The sequence below is a fragment of the Bombina bombina genome, chromosome 3, assembly GCF_027579735.1.
Source record: "Bombina bombina isolate aBomBom1 chromosome 3, aBomBom1.pri, whole genome shotgun sequence".
NCBI lineage: Eukaryota > Metazoa > Chordata > Amphibia > Anura > Bombinatoridae > Bombina > Bombina bombina.
The window spans coordinates 1,219,920,359-1,219,939,275 of record NC_069501.1 but is presented as its reverse complement, the minus strand read 5'-3'; the positions used below and the strand labels follow the sequence as shown (position 1 = coordinate 1,219,939,275).

Here is an 18,917-nt window from a genome sequence, read left to right as displayed (position 1 = left end):
GTGTATGTGTGAGTGTGTGTATGTGTGAGTGTGTATGTATGAGTGTGTGTATGTGTGAGTGTGTATGTATGAGTGTGTGTATGTGTGAGTGTGTATGTGTATGTGTGAGTGTGTATGTGTGAGTGTGTATGTATGAGTGTGTGTATGTGTGAGTGTGTATGTGTGAGTGTGTATGTATGAGTGTGTGTATGTGTGAGTGTGTGTATGTGTGAGTGTGTATGTGTGAGTGTGTATGTGTGAGTGTGTATGTGTATGTGAGTGTGTATGTGTGAGTGTGTATGTGTGAGTGTGTATATGTGTGAGTGTGTATGTGTGAGTGTGTGTATGTGTGAGTGTGTATGTATGAGTGTGTGTATGTGTGAGTGTGTATGTATGAGTGTGTGTATGTGTGAGTGTGTATGTGTGAGTGTGTGTAGTGTGTATGTGTATGTGTGAGTGTGTATGTATGAGTGTGTGTATGTGTGAGTGTGTATGTGTATGTGTGAGTGTGTATGTGTGAGTGTGTATGTGTATGTGTGAGTGTGTATGTGTGAGTGTGTATGTGTGAGTGTGTATGTGTGAGTGTGTATGTATGAGTGTGTGTATGTGTGAGTGTGTATGTGTGAGTGTGTATGTATGAGTGTGTGTATGTGTGAGTGTGTATGTGTATGTGTGAGTGTGTATGTGTGAGTGTGTATGTGTGAGTGTGTATGTGTATGTGTGAGTGTGTATGTGTATGTGTGAGTGTGTATGTGTGAGTGTGTATGTGTGAGTGTGTGTATGTGTGAGTGTGTATGTATGAGTGTGTGTATGTGTGAGTGTGTATGTATGAGTGTGTGTATGTGTGAGTGTGTATGTGTATGTGTGAGTGTGTATGTGTATGTGTGAGTGTGTATGTATGAGTGTGTGTATGTGTGAGTGTGTATGTATGAGTGTGTGTATGTGTGAGTGTGTATGTGTGAGTGTGTATGTGTGAGTGTGTGTATGTGTGAGTGTGTATGTATGAGTGTGTGTATGTGTGAGTGTGTATGTGTATGTGTGAGTGTGTGTATGTGTGAGTGTGTATGTATGAGTGTGTGTATGTGTGAGTGTGTATGTATGAGTGTGTGTATGTGTGAGTGTGTATGTGTATGTGTGAGTGTGTGTATGTGTGAGTGTGTATGTATGAGTGTGTGTATGTGTGAGTGTGTATGTATGAGTGTGTGTATGTGTGAGTGTGTATGTGTATGTGTGAGTGTGTATGTGTATGTGTGAGTGTGTATGTGTGAGTGTGTATGTGTGAGTGTGTATGTGTATGTGTATGTGTGAGTGTGTATGTGTGAGTGTGTATGTGTGAGTGTGTGTATGTGTGAGTGTGTATGTATGAGTGTGTGTATGTGTGAGTGTGTATGTATGAGTGTGTGTATGTGTGAGTGTGTATGTGTATGTGTGAGTGTGTATGTGTATGTGTGAGTGTGTATGTATGAGTGTGTGTATGTGTGAGTGTGTATGTATGAGTTTGTGTATGTGTGAGTGTGTATGTGTATGTGTGAGTGTGTATGTGTGAGTGTGTGTGTGTATGTGTGAGTGTGTATGTGTGAGTGTGTATGTGTGAGTGTGTATGTGTGAGTGTGTATGTGTGAGTGTGTATGTGTATGTGTGAGTGTGTATGTGTGAGTGTGTATGTGTGAGTGTGTATGTGTGAGTGTGTATGTGTGAGTGTGTATGTGTGAGTGTGTATGTGTGAGTGTGTATGTGTGAGTGTGTATGTATGAGTGTGTGTATGTGTGAGTGTGTATGTATGAGTGTGTGTATGTGTGAGTGTGTATGTGTATGTGTGAGTGTGTATGTGTATGTGTGAGTGTGTATGTATGAGTGTGTGTATGTGTGAGTGTGTATGTATGAGTGTGTGTATGTGTGAGTGTGTATGTGTATGTGTGAGTGTGTATGTGTGAGTGTGTATGTGTGAGTGTGTATGTATGAGTGTGTGTATGTGTGAGTGTGTATGTGTGAGTGTGTATGTGTGAGTGTGTATGTATGAGTGTGTGTATGTGTGAGTGTGTGTATGTGTGAGTGTGTGTATGTGTGAGTGTGTGTATGTATGAGTGTGTATATTTGTGAGTGTGTGTATGTGTGAGTGTGTATTTATGAGTGAGTAAGCGTGTTTGTGTATGAGTGAGTGACTTTTTTCAGTATTTTGCCTAAATGGGTAGGAATTACTCATCGTCAATTAGTGGGGGAAGCCTACACGGAAGGTGCATGGAGTTAGACATTGGGCTACAAAAATCTTTATTTGTAAATCAGACGGAGAATACAATTTAAAAAAAAAGTTTCCAATTTGCTTTGTTCTCATGATATTCTGAGTTGAAGAGATACCTGAGTAGCATCTGGATCAGTACATGGCAGGAAGTAGTGCTCTTGCAAATGGATAACATTCTTGCAATACTGCTGCTATATAGTGCTCCAGAAATAGGCTGGCACCTATGCATATGTTCCTGCTTTTCAACAAAAGATACCAAAGAACAACGAACAAATGATAAAAGAAGTAAATAAGAAAGTTGCTCTGTATCAATCATGAAAGACAAATGTGGGGTTTCCTATACCATTAAATGGAGCCCCATTAGTCTAACTGTTGGTGATTAGCAATGACTACAGAAGTTAAAGTGACTTATTTTTCTAATAATCCGCTAATCTGTGTAGTATAAAATAAATAAGTAGAACCATCTGACGAGGTTGTTTTGGACTAAATTATAATAATGGGAGTCAGAAAAAAACTTCCAATGCAAAAAGGGTTCCCAGGTGAAAAATGTTTTAGAAGATTTGACTTAAAGGGACAGTCTAGTCCAAAAAAAACTTTCATGATTCAGATAGAGCATGTAATTTTAAACAATTTTCCAATTTACTTTTATCACCAATTTTGCTTTGTTCTCTTGGTATTCTTAGTTGAAAGCTTAACCTAGGAGGTTCATATGCTAATTTCTTAGGCCTTGAAGGCCGCCTCTTAAGAATGCATTTTAACAGGTTTTTCACCACTAGAGGGTGTTAGTTCATGTCTTTCATATAGATAACACTGTGCTCATGCACGTGAAGTTACCTGGGAGCCATCACTAATTGGCTAAACTGCAAGTCTGTCAAAGAACTGAAATAAAGGGGCAGTCTGCAGAGGCTTAGATACAAGATAATCACAGAGGTAAAAGATATATAAATATAACTGTGTTGGTTATGCAAAACTGGGGAATGGGTAAAAAAGGGATTATCTATCTTTTAAAACAATAACAATTCTGGTGTAGACTGTCCCTTTAAGCCACTCGACAATATTTCTTGAATATCTGCAGGTTTTACATTTAGGCTGGTTTAAATTCTCCGTTACAGGCGCACACATTTAAAGAGATATCATTTTCTTTTGTGACTCAGACAGAGCATACCATTTAAAAAAAAAAGTTTCCAATTTAGTTCTATTAACAAAGTTGCTTTGTTCCCTTGATATTGTGTGTTGTAGAGATACCTAGGTAGGCACGTAAAGCACTAGATGGCAGGAAATATTGCTGCCTTCTAGTGCAAATGGATAACATTCTTACAAAAATGCTGCCAAATATAGTGCTCCAGTCACATGCACGCTCTTGAGCTTATGCACCTGCTTTTCAACAAAAGATACCAAAAGAACTAAGAAAATTTGATAATAGAAGTAAATTAGAACATTGTTTTAAATTGTACGCTCTACCAGAATCATGAAAGAAGAATTTTGGGTTTCCAATCCCTTTAACAGATGATGGGAAAGAACACTAAAATGGATACATTGTTGCTGATAACTGCCATGTGTGTTTGATTGCAGGTTACTCTTCTAAGACCAAATCATGCAATGTGTGCAATTAGAAACTATCCAAAGGAGGCAAAAATGGTACATAGTTTAGAGGAGAGAAGAGAAAGAGGTGACATGATAGGAACCTTCAAATCTATGAAGGGACTTAAAAAAGTGGAAGCAGAAAGCATTTTTCACAAAAAAACAAATACCAAAACAAGGGGTCACAATCTGAAGTTAGAGGGTAGCAGATTCAGGAGAAATGTGAGGGAGCTGTTTTTTTTTACAGAAACAGTGATGAATTTGTGGAATAAACTTCCAATAAAGGTGGTAAACACAGCGACTGCAACATAATTAAAAAATGCCTGGGACATGCATAAGGCTATCCTACGAAAACAGTAACATGTAATATGGGTAGACTTGATGGGCTTTTGGTTCTTATATACTGTCTAATTCTATGTTTCTAATTAGTTTGTTATTTGCTCTCAATATATGCTTAAAATAAGGGTTTAAGTCCTATAAAAAAAGTGTGGGAACTCACCAAGACTTCCACCCTCGCTCACAATTAATATTGTTTTATTTAAATATATAAATATTGAAAGCAAATTAAATCCAATGAAGCCTTTAATGGTTGCCTTTGGGCCTGAGAATCCACTTAAGGTGCAATAGTTCTATTTCTACTGAGGGGAGCTAAATAACCCCAGAGCAAGCCACACATAAATGTAAGCACCATGTGTAATACAAGATAATAAAGATAATATTCATAACAGGGGTGATAACACAGCAGGACCGCTGACAGTCTTACATTTAGGGCTAGATTTATCAAAGCTGAGGCGTACAGGGGCACGTATACGCGCCCCTGTACGCCTCAGCTCACCTGTGGCGGGGCGAGTTTACCCGCAGGTAATCAACATTGCACAATAGCGCAATTTTGCACTCGCGTGCAATCCCGCCCCCTGCCCGTGCACAGCCAATCACCCACGGGCAGGAGCTGTCAATCTCCTCGGTCGGAATCGACCGCGGAGATTGAATTTCACCACCTTAGAGGTGGCGAAGAGCTTAGGGAAGCAGCGGTCTGGTGATCGCTGCTTGATAAATTACGGCAAGCAAGTTCTTGTGAGAACTTGCAGCCGTAGGGGCTTGATAAATCGAGCCCTTAGTGTATTGTAGGAAGTGTTACTGCCCATTACAAGAGGATCCCACTATCCCTCTAACTAGACTGTGCTCCAGTTCTTCCCACCAGCATCAGCAGTGTTTATTGAAGGGTTTCTGTTCTCTGTCCAGAGGGAACTTAGTTCCTCCTGCAAAAATAGTGCAGGAACTCTATTCCCATGTGTTCCCGCCCGACTTGACCCCTACTTAAAATACGTGTAATGTCAAAATACGTAATTGCAATAATGAATGCTCTTTAACACGTTAACATTTTTATTTGTGAACATGGTTCCTAGTTCAAATAAAAAGTGTTATCTGTTCACGATTTTTATGGTTTTATGAAAGCAGGATGTGGCTGTTAACAGAACTGCTGCTCAAAAAGTCAAGATGTGCCAAGATACAAATGTCAAAATGTGTTTTCAACCAGGTGAATGACAAATTCTAAGAGAAGTGTATTGTGATGGATAGAATAGGGGTTTTGAAGGGTCTCAGTGATGAAACAGAGAACGAAGAAAAATTGATAATAAGAGTAAATTGGAAAGTTGCTTAAAATTGCATGCTCTATCTGAATCATGAAAGAAAAAATGTGGGTTCAGTGTCCCTTTAATAGAAATTATTGCACTATACACTTCAGAAGATGGGTACACTGTAGTCATAAAGAGATGGACATGGTCAGCAACAATACTCAGGTAGGCTGTGGTATTTAAACAATGCTCAATTGGTACTAAGGGGCCCAAAGTTTGCCAAGAAAATATCCCTGACAGCATCAGCCTGAACCGTTGATACAAGGCAGGATGGATCTATGCTTTCATGTTGTTTAAGTCAGATTCTGACCCTACCATCTGAATGTTGCAGCTGAGATTAAGACTCATCAGACCAGTCAATGTTTTTCCAATCTTCTATTGTCCAATCTTGGTGAGCCTGTTCGAACTGTAGCCTCAGTTTCTTGTTCTTAGGTGACATGAGTGGCACCCGGTGTGGTCTTCTGCTGCTTGCTGTAGCCCATCTGCATCAAGGTTTGACATGTTGTGCGTTCAGAGATAGTATTATAACAACTTGTATTTATATAGCGCCTTTCTCCCAGTGGGACTCAAAGTGCGATCGCTCTCGGAATTAACCAAATCAGCAGCTGAATAGTAATAGATGTTATTATTACCAAATTTAATGGCACTCATTTTATCGACCTTGGAAGGATGAACGGCTGAGTCAGCACTGCCGGGATTTGAACCTGTGACCTTGGATCTTTTAAACAGGCTTTTTTGTAGTCAGGGCATTTACCAACTGAGCTACCTCACAGGCCTATGCATTCTGCATACCTTGGTTGTAACGAGTGGTTATTTGAGTTACTGTTGCCTTTTGTATCATCTTGAACCAGTCTGCCCATTCTCCTCTGACCTCTGACATCAACAAGACATTGTTGTCCACACAACTGCCGCTCACTGGATATTTTCTCTTTTTTGGACCATTCTCTGTAAACCCTAGAGATGGCTGTGCGTGAAAATCCCAGTAGATCAGCAGTTTTTTAAATACTCAGACCAGCCCATCTGGCACCAACAACCATGCCACGTTCAAAGTCACTTAAATCCCCTTTCTTCCCCATTCTGATGCTTGGGTTGAGCTTCAGTAAGTTGACTTCACCACGTTTAGATGCCTAAATGCATTGAGTTGCTGCCATGTGATTGGTTGATTAGCAATTTGTGTTACCAAGCAATTGAACAGGTGTACCTAATAAAGTGGCCGGTGAGCGTGTATATATATATATATATATATATATATATATATATATGTATGTATATTTTGGTGTGTGTGTATATATATGTATGTGTCTATATGTAAATGTGCCTGTGTGTATATATGTATGTGTGTATATGTGAATGTGTGGGTAGTGAGCGTATGTGTGTATATGTGAATGTGCATGTGTTTATGTATGTGTATACTCCACAGCGTTTGCAGCGTCGCGCTCTGCCTTGTCCTCCACACACGCTGTCACGGCACACCGGAGCTCCAAGGGGGGGATGACGTCACCAATTATCCCGGATATGCTACTGAGAAGGTACTGCTCGTCTCACAGTACCAATATGTAGATAAGAAACATGAAGGTAACTCAGGCACTTCCCGGATAAAGATAAAAAAGAGCTTTATTCATTAAAAAAGTAAAAACAGGCAATAGCATAGTCCATACTGACACAGCTATAACTACTACTACTACACAGTGAATAAGGACTGCTGGGATCCTGCTGCAGACATGTTTCGTGCTTGGATAGCACTTGTTCACTGCTTACAGGATACCCAGACTCAATTCAGAATGAGCTTAGTTACCAATATTAAATTGTTTATAACAAATACATCCTACTTATCCATTTTATATTAATACAATCTTTCATAGTGATGTTACATATTACTCATTTATGTGTATATAAACAATTATCCTCAATATTGTAACTCTGTATTCTCAATAAATAATCATAACCTAATATGTACAATTTCTTATAATTTTAATATATATATATGTGAGAAAATAGGGAGTTTTTAAAGAAATAAAGGAAACTTGTCTATATTTAGACGCACAGGTCAATATCTCTTCTAAAATTTAGGCGATAGGGGATAGAGGTACTTGCTGAAAAAATCCAAAAGACCTCTCTTAGATCTAATTTTTCCTCTCTGTTCCCCCCTCTCCTCCACTGTGGGACATGGTCTATAGCTTGGACCGATAATAAGTTAACATCAGAATTATGATTATTTCTAAAGTGCCGTGCAATTGGAGTATCAGAATCTGGATCCTCAATAGATCTTACATGTGCTAGGAACCTATCCTTTAGAGATCTTTTAGTTTTTCCAATATATTGCTTTTGGCACCCCCTACAGGTTAACAAGTAAACTACATGTGTTGTAGTGCAATTAATGTTATTTTGTGTGTTTTATTAGTAGTAGTTGAAACAAATGTGTTACCTTCTATCACATGATCACAGGTCTTGCAGATTTTTTTCCTGCATTTAAAAAAACCTTTTCATTGTCTTAGCCAACAAGTGTTACCTGGCCTTTTTGAACAATCTGACGGTGACACATAATTTCCAATCGTTTTCCCTTTTCTAGAGATATAATCACAACCCTCTTTTACAATATCTTTTAGTCCTGGATCTGTTTGTAATATGGGAATATTACATTTATGATATTACAAATTTCCATATACTCCATACTATACGTTGTAATAAATTTAGGCTTACATTTTGTAGTAGTGTTGGGATGTCTCTTATGTTTGTTCTTATACATCAGTAGTGTGTCTCTCGGTATTGCATCAACCTCACTACGTGCCTTTTTGAGAATACTGCTATCATAGCCTCTAATCATTAGCCTTTTTATTATAATCTTCAGATCTAGAACAGTTTCGTTTAGCGCGAATGTATTGTCCTTTTGGTATGCCATGTATTGTATGTCGTGGATGACTTGAATTAAATTCAAGAATAGTATTTCCTGATGTTTGTTTCCTATATAAATTTGTTTCAATTGAACCTGATTCATCACTCACTGAAATATTTATATCCAGAAAACATATTTGATTTATATTTTGTTCCCCTATAAATTTTATACCACATTGGTTCATATTAAGATAGTTACAGAAATTCTCTACTTCCTGTTCATTGCTGTCAATGATAAAAATCAGGTCATCTATGAACCTAGCATAGAGTATGATATTGTCTTTGAGGGGGTTCCCATCTCCAAAGACGTGGAACCGCTCCCACCATCCCATAAAGAGATTGGCGTAACAGGGGGCAAACTTTGCCCCCATAGCAGTTCCAAGCCTCTGGAGGTAGAAGCCCCCCTCAAACATGAAGAAATTGTGTGTTAGTAAGTATTCAATTGAATACATAATGAATTGTTTAGTACTTTCACCATAATTACTTTGATTTTCCAACACATACTCTAACGCTTTAAGACCTTGTTGGTGGGTTATAGATGTATATAAGGAAGTCACGTCTGCTACCAGAAACCTATAACTTGGTTTCCATTCAATATTATTTAGTTTTAGCAGTAGGTCAGTAGTGTCATTAATATAGCTGGGCAATTTATTGACTAAAGGTTGTAGATATGTATTCATATGTGTATATGTATGTGTGTATGTGTGAAGGTGTGGGTATTGTGCATATGTGTGTATATGTAAATGTGCATGTTTATACATAAGTGTGTATATGTAAATGTGCATGTGTATATGTAAATGTGCGTGTATGTATATGTGAATATGTGTGTAGTGTGTCACTTTCTATGTGTACATATAATATGTGTGTAGTGTGTCACTTTCTATGTGTACATATAATATGTGTGTAGTGTGTCACTTTCTATGTGTACATATAATATGTGGGTAGTGCACGTATCTGTGTATATGTAAATATGCATGTGTGTATGTATGTGTGTATATGTCAATGTTTGTGTATAGTGGGTGTGTTTAAACTCCAGAATGAAAAATATATTTTAAAAATAATTTCTAATATTATGGATGAGCATTTTCTATTGCTAAAAAAATTCAGCTAAAAAAGGAACCTGGCTATATAAAAATGAACACACATTAATAATAGATACAATATTTGTCTTGTTGACATACTGTAATGAAATGTTAAAGGGGTGATAGGAATAAAGATTATGACAATATACCAGAATACTATAACAAGCGCTCTGGGACTGGCAGACAAGCTATTAATGTGCCATACAATGTTACTTTTGTTAGGTGTCCCAGGGGAAATTTTTGCCTCAATAGTTCTAAAAAAGTTAATTACACGAGAACAAACAGCTTTAAAAAGTAATCTCTGGCCTATTCAAAAACCATTCATCTGTTTATCCAGAACATGAAAAGCTTAATACAAATAACTGAAATCATTATACCTCAGTGAACCATTTACCAGCATTTAGCTTCTCCAGCACTTCCCAGCTTAGCATGGCTGCATTTTCATGGGTCCAGTTGGGAAACACGTCCTGTATATCCGTTGTCCTTTTAAGCGTGCGATCATGCATAAGAAACGGTACGCCATCATAGCTGAAACAGAGTGTAATTGTAGCGTGTTTTAGTCATTTATATTAAGTGGTTTTCTTGTGTACTACTTGTTGCAGCTAGTGAAGGGTATATCTGTGCACAGTTCTGAAGGCTTTGTCACCAGAAGGGTATATCTGTGCACAGTTCTGCAGGCTATGTCACCAGAAGGGTATATCTGTGCAAAGTCTTGCAGGCTTTGTCACCAGAAGGGTATATCTGTGCACAGTTCTGCAGGCTATGTCACCAGAAGGGTATATCTGTGCAAAGTCTTGCAGGCTTTGTCACCAGAAGGGTATATCTGTGCACAGTTCTGCAGGCTATGTCACCAGAAGGGTATATCTGTGCAAAGTCTTGCAGGCTTTGTCACCAGAAGGGTATATCTGTGCACAGTTCTGCAGGCTATGTCACCAGAAGGGTATATCTGTGCACAGTCTTGCAGGCTTTGTCACCAGAAGGGTATATCTGTGCACAGTTCTGCAGGCTATGTCACCAGAAGGGTATAGCTGTGCACAGTTCTGCAGGCTATGTCACCAGAAGGGTATATCTGTGCACAGTCTTGCAGGCTTTGTCACCAGAAGGGTATATCTGTGCACAGTTCTGCAGGCTATGTCACCAGAAGGGTATAGCTGTGCACAGTTCTGCAGGCTATGTCACCAGAAGGGTATATCTGTGCACAGTCTTGCAGGCTTTGTCACCAGAAGGGTATATCTGTGCACAGTTCTGCAGGCTATGTCACCAGAAGGGTATATCTGTGCACAGTCTTGCAGGCTTTGTAACCAGAAGGGTATATCTGTGCACAGTTCTGCAGGCTTTGTCACCAGAAGGGTATATCTGTGCACAGTCTTGCAGGCTATGTCATCAGATGGGTATAGCTGTGCACAGTTCTGCAGGCTATGTCACGAAAAGGGTATACTGTGCACAGTCTTGCAGGCTTTGTCACCAGATGGGTATAGCTGTGCACAGTCCTGCAGGCTATGTCACCAGAATGATATAAATAAACTGGAATCTGTTCAAAGAATGGCTACTAAAATGGTACATGGTCTAAATAATAAAACTTACAAAAAAAGACTCAATGACCTAAATATGCTAAGAAGAGAGAATGAAGAGATGTGATAGGATAGAAACCTTCAAGTATATTAAGGGACTAAATAAATAAATAATCCTGCTACATCGGTGGTTTGCAAAGTGTGAGGCAGCCTCCCCAGGGGGGCACTAGAGCATATAACGGGAGGCGCAGGAGCAGTGACACTTTGCACTATCCTTTGGAAAGCAGCCGCTGACTTTGGTAAAACATAGAACAGTTTTTAAGAGCCTACAGTGACACTTGCCATGTAGTGGTGTATTAAGGCAAAGGGCAGGATGTAGGTGGAAAGGCTCAATTGCGCTTGTTGTCTTTATCAGTAACCTGCATTTCACACAGGAGTAACAAAGTGCAACCTAAAACGAGAGCTGTGTGTGAACCCTGGGTCAGATGTAAACCCCCCCCCCCCCCCTCCAAATTAAAAAAAAAAAATGAGCATTTTCTTTAAAAGAGAAAAATAAAGTTACAACTATTTTTGTTGGGAGGGTCGCTTTCCTGTAAATTTCTTCAGAGAGGAGGCCCATTTCCTAAGACTTTGAAAACCCCTGTGCTACATTCTATACTGTAATTGCTTATTAACTAATTTAGCTTATTTATATCTGTTAATAATTGTCCTCAGTAGAGGAACTATGATTTTGCTGAGCTACCTCATTGTGACATCAGTCTCAAGACTGTCTCCTCCATGTTCAATGGTTTTCTCAAATGACATCTTGGTATTTTCTGGTGCCAACTGCAATGATAAGCATAGGGTGATTATATCATACATACAGCCACTAGCCAATATTATTATTATCAGCTATTTGTAGAGCAGATTCTACAGTGCTATTAACATAGGTAAGAAAATGTTACTGTATATTCTATGCATCCTTAAATAGTATCATCCTTGAATAGTAGAGTCTTTAAGGAGCACTTGAAATTTTGAAAACTAGGGGAGTCTCAGGAACGAGGCAACAAGAGATGTCAAGAGGTAACAAGAGATGAGGAAAGAAGGAGGTCATGAGCAGAGTGAAGGGGATCGGAGGGAAAGTATCTGGAAACAAGGTCTGAGATATAAGGGGGGAGCAGTTTAACTGAGGGCTTTGAATGTCAGAATCAGGATTTTTGTTTTATTCTGGTGATTAGAGGAAGCCAGCTAAATGATTGGCCGAGAGGTGCAGCAGATGAGAAACAATGTGTAAGGAACAATGTGCCTGACAAAGGAATTAATTATGGAGTGTAAAGGAGATAGACGGCAGCTAGGGAGAGTAGAGAGAATGGAGTTGTAATAGTCAAGGCGGGAAATTATGAGAGAGTCGATGAAAATCTTAGTTGTATCTTGTGTGAGGAAGTGCTGTATTTTGGAGATGTTCTTAAGGTGGAAACTGCAGAAATTAGCCAAAAGACTGGATGTGAGGAGTGAAAGAAAGATCTGAGTCAAGAGTGACCCAAAGACATCGGGTATGCAGGGTTGGGGAAATTATGTTACAATTAACAGCTCCATTTTGGAGAGACTTAGTTTAAGGTAGTGAGAGGACATCCAGGATAAAATATTAGAAAGACAGTTAGTGACACAAGTTAGTAAGGAAGGGGAGAGGTCTGGTGCGGAGAGGTAGATACGGGTATCATCAGCATATAAATTATATTGAAACCCATGTGACTTTATTCACCCCTTAAGGACCAGTGATGTTCCCTGTGTGACGCTGGTCTTTCTATGGGAATTGTGTTATTAATAGCACAGTCTTGCACTATTTCTGGTAACCAGCAGCAAGGAGGGAGGGTATAATAGTTCTATTATAAACAAGAAAACACTAAGCGACCAGCAACGTACAGGGTACGTTGTGGTCATTAAGGGGTTAAATGAACCTAAGGATGATGTATAAATTGGAAAAAAAAGGAACCAAGGACAGAGACTTCTGGTACCCCAACAGAAAGTGATAATGGGACAGAGGATGTGCCAGAGAAGGTCACACCTAAGGTTACCCAGTTAGGAAGAGAACCACAAAGGGCTGTGTCACATATGCCAAAAGATTAGAGGGTGTGGAGCAAGAGAGGGTGGTTAACAGTATTAAAGGCAGCAGACAGATTGAGAAGGATTAACAGAGAGAAGTGGCTTTTCGATTTTTCTGTGATTAGGTAATTAGTAACCTTAATGATTTCACACTCTTTGTGTGTTGGCTGCAAAATCCAGATTACAATAGATCAAGGATGGAGCTTAATGTGAGGAAGTGTGATAAATGTGTATGTATGAACCTTTCCAGAAGTTTTGAGGCAAGGGGGGTAGGTAAATAGGGTGGTAGTTGGATGGGGGTGTTGGATCGAGAGAAGGTTTTTTGAAGATAGATGTGACAAGTGCATGTTTAATAGATGAGGGAAATATACCAGTACTGAGGGAGAGAAAATATGTGTGAGGATAGGTGTAGGAGTAAGAGAGGACAGTAGTTGTGAGGGGATGGGATCGAGGGGACGGGATCGAGGGGACAGGTAGTGAGTTGAGAGGAAGATATAAGGGCAGAAACTTCTTCAGTAATGGGGCAAAAGACCTCAATTTGGATATTTGCGAACTGTTTAGGGGATTGGAGACTGATAACATGAGAGTTGATTTAGCTATATATTGCATTAGATTAGGCACCCCTTTAAAGGGACGCTAAAATCAAGATCAAACTTTAATGATTCAGATATAGGGGCCGATTTATTAATCTGCGTGCGGACATGATACAATGTAGCGTATCATGTCCGCTGCACATCGATAAATGCTGACAGCATAAGCTGTCGGCATTTATCATTGCACAAGCAGCCGCTTGCAGGGGGTGTCAATCAGCCAGATCGTATAGGATCGTGTGGATTGACGTCCGCAGCCTCAGAGCAGGCGGACAAGTTATGGAGCAGCGGTCTTTAGACCGTTGCTTCATAACTACTGTTTCCGACGAGCCTGAAGACTCGCGCGAAAACAGGGGCATCAAGCTCCATTTGCAGCTTGATAATTCGGCCCCATAGTATGCAGTTTAAAGAGACTTTCCAAATTACTTTGATTATCAAATTCTGAAGTCTTTTTACATGCACACTTTCTGATGCACCAGCTCCTACTGAGAGTTTACAGTGTATACATATATGAGTCTGTTATTGGCTGTTGTCTGTCACATGATGCAGGGGGGTGGCAAATGTATGTAAATTTTGAAATACGTCAGAAAAAAATATCTACTGCTCATTATTTTATTACGTACTTGTGGTTATGCATTTCTACTGCATTTCATGGTCTATATACTATGTTGACAACTTTTATTTTTTAATTACTCAAATGAAATGTTTAATGTCCCTTTAAAGGGACACTGAACCCAAATTTTTTCTTTCGTGATTGAGATAGAGCATGCAATTTTAAGCAACTTTCTAATTTACTCCTATTATAAATTATTCTTTGTTCTCATGCTATCTTGAAAAAGCAGTACTGTAAGCTTTAGAGCCGGACCATTTTTTGTTCAGCACCTGGGAAGCACTTGCTGATTTGTGGCTAAATGTAGCAAACCAATCAGCAAGTGCTACCCAGGTGCTGAACTAAAAATGGGCCGACTCCTAACCTTTCATTACTGCTTTTTCAAATCAAGATAACATGAGAACAAAGAAAAATTGATAATAAGAGTAAATTAGAAAGTTGCTTAAAATTGCATGTTTTTTTCTGAATCATGAAAGAAAAAATTTGGGGTTAGTATCCCTTTAAGTTTGTTTTACACATCTGTATTTTTTAACATAAAATAGAGTTGGCCTTTTATGAATAAAAAATAATACAAATATTAACCTACGTTAGTATCCCCAATCCCCATATGTCTCAGTGACAAATCAAGCAGACACTGAGTACCTCAGGTTCCCCTCTGTGCCCTATTAGTGCTGGTTTTGGTGGAAGGGTTCCTTCATCTCGTATGCAGGGCGAATATACTCCCAGTGGTATCAAATACAGGAAAAGAAGCGTGACAAGATACGGGCTCACTATCATCAGCTGTGTTACTAAACAAAAAGAAACAAGAAGGCTGCACTGTGAGTTGGTTTAATGACACAGTAAAACAATAACTATTAGTTGTATAAGTTGTAAGGAGAAGTCTATAAGAGGTATAGCCTTCCAGTGGTAGGGACAAATACAGCAACATAAAAATCCCTTCTGTATACATAAGGATTACTATAATGTCATTTTTATAAATGTATAGAATATATATCTGCATTTAGGCAACACACTGTAACAGATGTGTATACAAAAGAATGGTTTTCTTTTTTATTGTTTTGCAGTTTAGAAAAACCTCTTGAGTATCTTTATCTTACACATGTATACACATATACAGACATGTATTACACACACACATTGGAGCCCTTTCCAGTCAAACACCTTGCCATACACAAAATCCTCTTTTAACCCTTTTAAAAAACCTTTTCAGAAAAATAAATGTTATTTTTTGTTATTAAAAATGTGTACATATGAATATAATACTTTATTTTAATGTGTTTTACTAAGCTTTTTTTTAACACTTAGGGGCCTATTTAACAAAGGTCTGTCGGACCTAATCCGACAGTGCGGATTAGGTCCAACAGACCTCGCTGAATGCGGAGAGCAATACGCTCTCCATATTCAGCATTGCACCAGCAGCTCTTGTGAACTGCTGGTGCAACGCCGCTCCCTGCCAGCAGGGGTGTCAATCAACCCGATCGTACTCGATCGGGTTGAATTGCGGCGATGTCTGTCCGCCTCCTCAGAGCAGGCGGACAAGTTATGGAGCAGCGGTCTTTAGACACGGGCCCTCAAGCACCATCCGGAGCTTGATAAATGGGCCCCTTACACTTTAATTCAGGTCTCAGGTCACGCTAATACTCAAGTGCAACCAATAACTTTCAACTTGTAATATAAGTGACATTTAGCGCGATCACGATATCCATTGGAAAAACCGGGTGCGCTAGAGCGATGTTGGCTGTGCTAAACCTTCTCTGGTAAATCTGTTTTACCACGGACTTGTAATATCAATTTGCCGGGTTTTGCCCTATCATTTTAGCGCGGTCCATCGAGAGTGATTTGCATCCCACACTAACATTCGCACACCACTTGTAATCTGGGCGTATGTGTTTATAGTGATGGTAAACTCTCCCCTTTTTAAAATCATATCCGGAATGTTAGTGATGTTTTAGATGGAATTTAATTCATCAGTTCAACGGAGATGCTCTAGAACTTGCTTTTGAATATAGATATGAAATTCTGCCGCCCACTTCAAAAGTCAACAGTTTAAATGGTTCTCCAATCAGCGCTCCCCCCATATGGCAATTTTTTGTAGCTAGAGCACTGATTGGAGAACCGTTAGTTCACAGAAAAATGTACTTTTGTAGTGGGTGGCTCTACGTGGGATATTTGAATTTCATATCTATATTAAAAAGTAAGTTATAGCACATCTTTATTACAACTGATAAACTAAACTCCATCTAAAATATGAGTAACATTTCGGATCTGTTGTTATAAAGGGCAGAGTTTACCATCACTTTAACTCCTGTAAATACATAGTTAAAGTCCACAAGAGCTTAAGCTGCTGGTGATTGGCGGGGTTGTGCATTTGCTCTCCAGCTGTTTCCTGCTTGGGAACAGCAGTTCTCAGCAGCTCCTATGCAGACATTTAAAGGGATATGAATTAGTCTGTTTCATTGCTGTAATAAAAAAAAACTACACAGTTGGTTATACTTAATAGAAATCATTACAATTTGTATTATTCACCATCACCTAGACTACGAGCTTTGCCTTATGAGTCAAATAGCAGCATTGTGGCCCATAATGCAGCCATTACAAGTCTTGTTGGTATAGGTGTACCTCAAGCCTTTTAGCCTGTAACGCAACATCAGCACCGGTTTCCTAAAAATGACGTTTTTAATGGGATTCCCATAGCGCCGGTATTACAAGTTTTGTGTTCTGGCTAAAAAGTGAGCGTTACAGCCTAAAATGACAAAATCTGTAACGCCATCTAAAGTCAGTAGTTATGAGTTTTACGCTACAAAGCTGTAACATAAAACTCATAATGAAAGTGTTAAAAAGTACACTAACACCCATAAACTACCTATTAACCTCTAAACCGAGGCCCCCCCGCATCGCAAACACTATATTAAAGTTTTAAACCCCTAATCTGCTGCTCCCGATATCACCACCACTAAAAAAATATATTAACCCCTATTCCGCCGCTCCCTGACATCGTCACCACTATACTAAAGTTATTAACCCCTAAACCACCGCCCTCCCATATTGCAAACACTATTTAAATATTATTAACCCCTAATTTGCCGTCCGCCCACATCGCCCCCACTATACTAAAGTTATTAAGCCCTACACAGCCACCACTATAATAAACCTATTAACCCCTAAACCGCAAACCCCCCTACAACGAAATATACTAAAGTAAACTATTAACCCCTAAACCGAAAGCCCCCCACAATGCAATAAACTAAATTAAACTATTTACCCATAAACAACCCCCTAACTTTATATTAAAATTACAATTTCCCTATCTTAAATTAAACTAAAACATACCTGTCAAATTAAAAAAATGAACGGCTAGATTACGAGTCTTGTGTTAGGCTTAAAAAGCAGCGTTGGACGGTCCCAACGCTGCTTTTTAACGCCCGCTGGTATTACGAGTCTTGAAGGTACAGGTGTACCGCTCACTTTTTTGGCCAGACTTGGAAATACCGCAAATCCACTTACGTCAATTGCGTATCCTATTTTTTCAATGGGACTTGCATAGCGCCGGTATTACGAGTCTGCCAAAAAGTGAGCGGTACACCCTCTTCTGTCAAGACTGTTACCGCATTTTAAAGTCAGTAGTTAAGAGTTTTACACTACAACGCCGTAGCATAAAACTCTTAACTAAAGTGCTAAAAAGTACACTAACACCCATAAACTACCTATTAACCCCTAAACCGAGGCCCCCCACATCGCAAACACTAAAATAAATTTTTTAACCCCTAATCTGCCGAACCGGACATCGCCACCACTATAATAAATATATTAACCCCTAAACCGCCACACTCCCACCTCGCAAACATTAGTTAAATAGTATTAACCCCTAATCTGCCGTCCCTAACATCGCCGCCACCTACCTTCATTTATTGACCCCTAATCTGCCGCCCCCAACGCAGCCGCCACTATATTAAAGTTATTAACCCCTAAATCTAACTCTAACCCTAACCCTAACACCCCCTAACTTAAATATAATTGAAATAAATCTAAATAAAATTACTATCATTAACTAAATAATTCCTATTTAAAACTAAATACCTGTAAAATAAACCCTAAGCTAGCTACACTATAACTAATAGTTACATTGTATCTAGCTTAGGGTTTATTTTTATTTTACAGGCAAGTTTGTATTTATTTTAACTAGGTAGAATAGTTACTAAATAGTTACTAACTATTTAATAACTACCTAGCTAAAATAAATACAAAGTTACCTGTAAAATAAAACCTAACCTAAGTTACAATTATACCTAACACTACACTATAATTAAATGAATTCCCTAAATTAAATACAATTAAATACAATTATATAAAATTATCTAAAGTACAATAACCCCCCACTAAATTACAGAAAATAATAAACAAATTACAAGATTTTTAAACTAATTACACCTAATCTAATCCCCCTAACAAAATAAAAAGCCCCCCCCCCAAATAAAAAAGCCCTACCCTACACTAAATTACAAATAGCCCTTAAAAGGGCCTTTTGTGGGGCATTGCCCCAAAGTAATCAGCTCTCTTACCTGTAAAAAAAATTACAAATCCCCCCCAACATTAAAACCCACCACCCACACAACCAACCCTACTCTAAAACCCACCCAATACCCCCTTAAAAAAACCTAACACTAACCCCTTGAAGATCACCTTACCGGGAGAAGTCTTCACCCAACCGGGCCGAAGT

At 39.0% G+C, this 18,917-nt stretch overlaps 1 protein-coding gene across 2 annotated transcripts in view; it reads right to left on the bottom strand.

The window, feature by feature from the left end:
- GDPD4 (glycerophosphodiester phosphodiesterase domain containing 4) overlaps window positions 1–18,917 on the bottom strand; it is a 225,002-nt gene that overhangs the window by 61,801 nt on the left and 144,284 nt on the right. Inside the window, exons 9-11 of one of the 2 annotated variants that reach the window (XM_053708688.1) lie at window positions 14,843–14,988; window positions 11,661–11,743; window positions 9,785–9,935 (exon numbers count right to left, since the gene is read on the bottom strand). In XM_053708688.1, the coding sequence (XP_053564663.1) occupies window positions 9,785–9,935; window positions 11,661–11,743; window positions 14,843–14,988 (380 nt within the window). The remainder of the gene's footprint in view (window positions 1–9,784; window positions 9,936–11,660; window positions 11,744–14,842; window positions 14,989–18,917) is intronic. The other variant, XM_053708689.1, reaches the window with a different exon arrangement.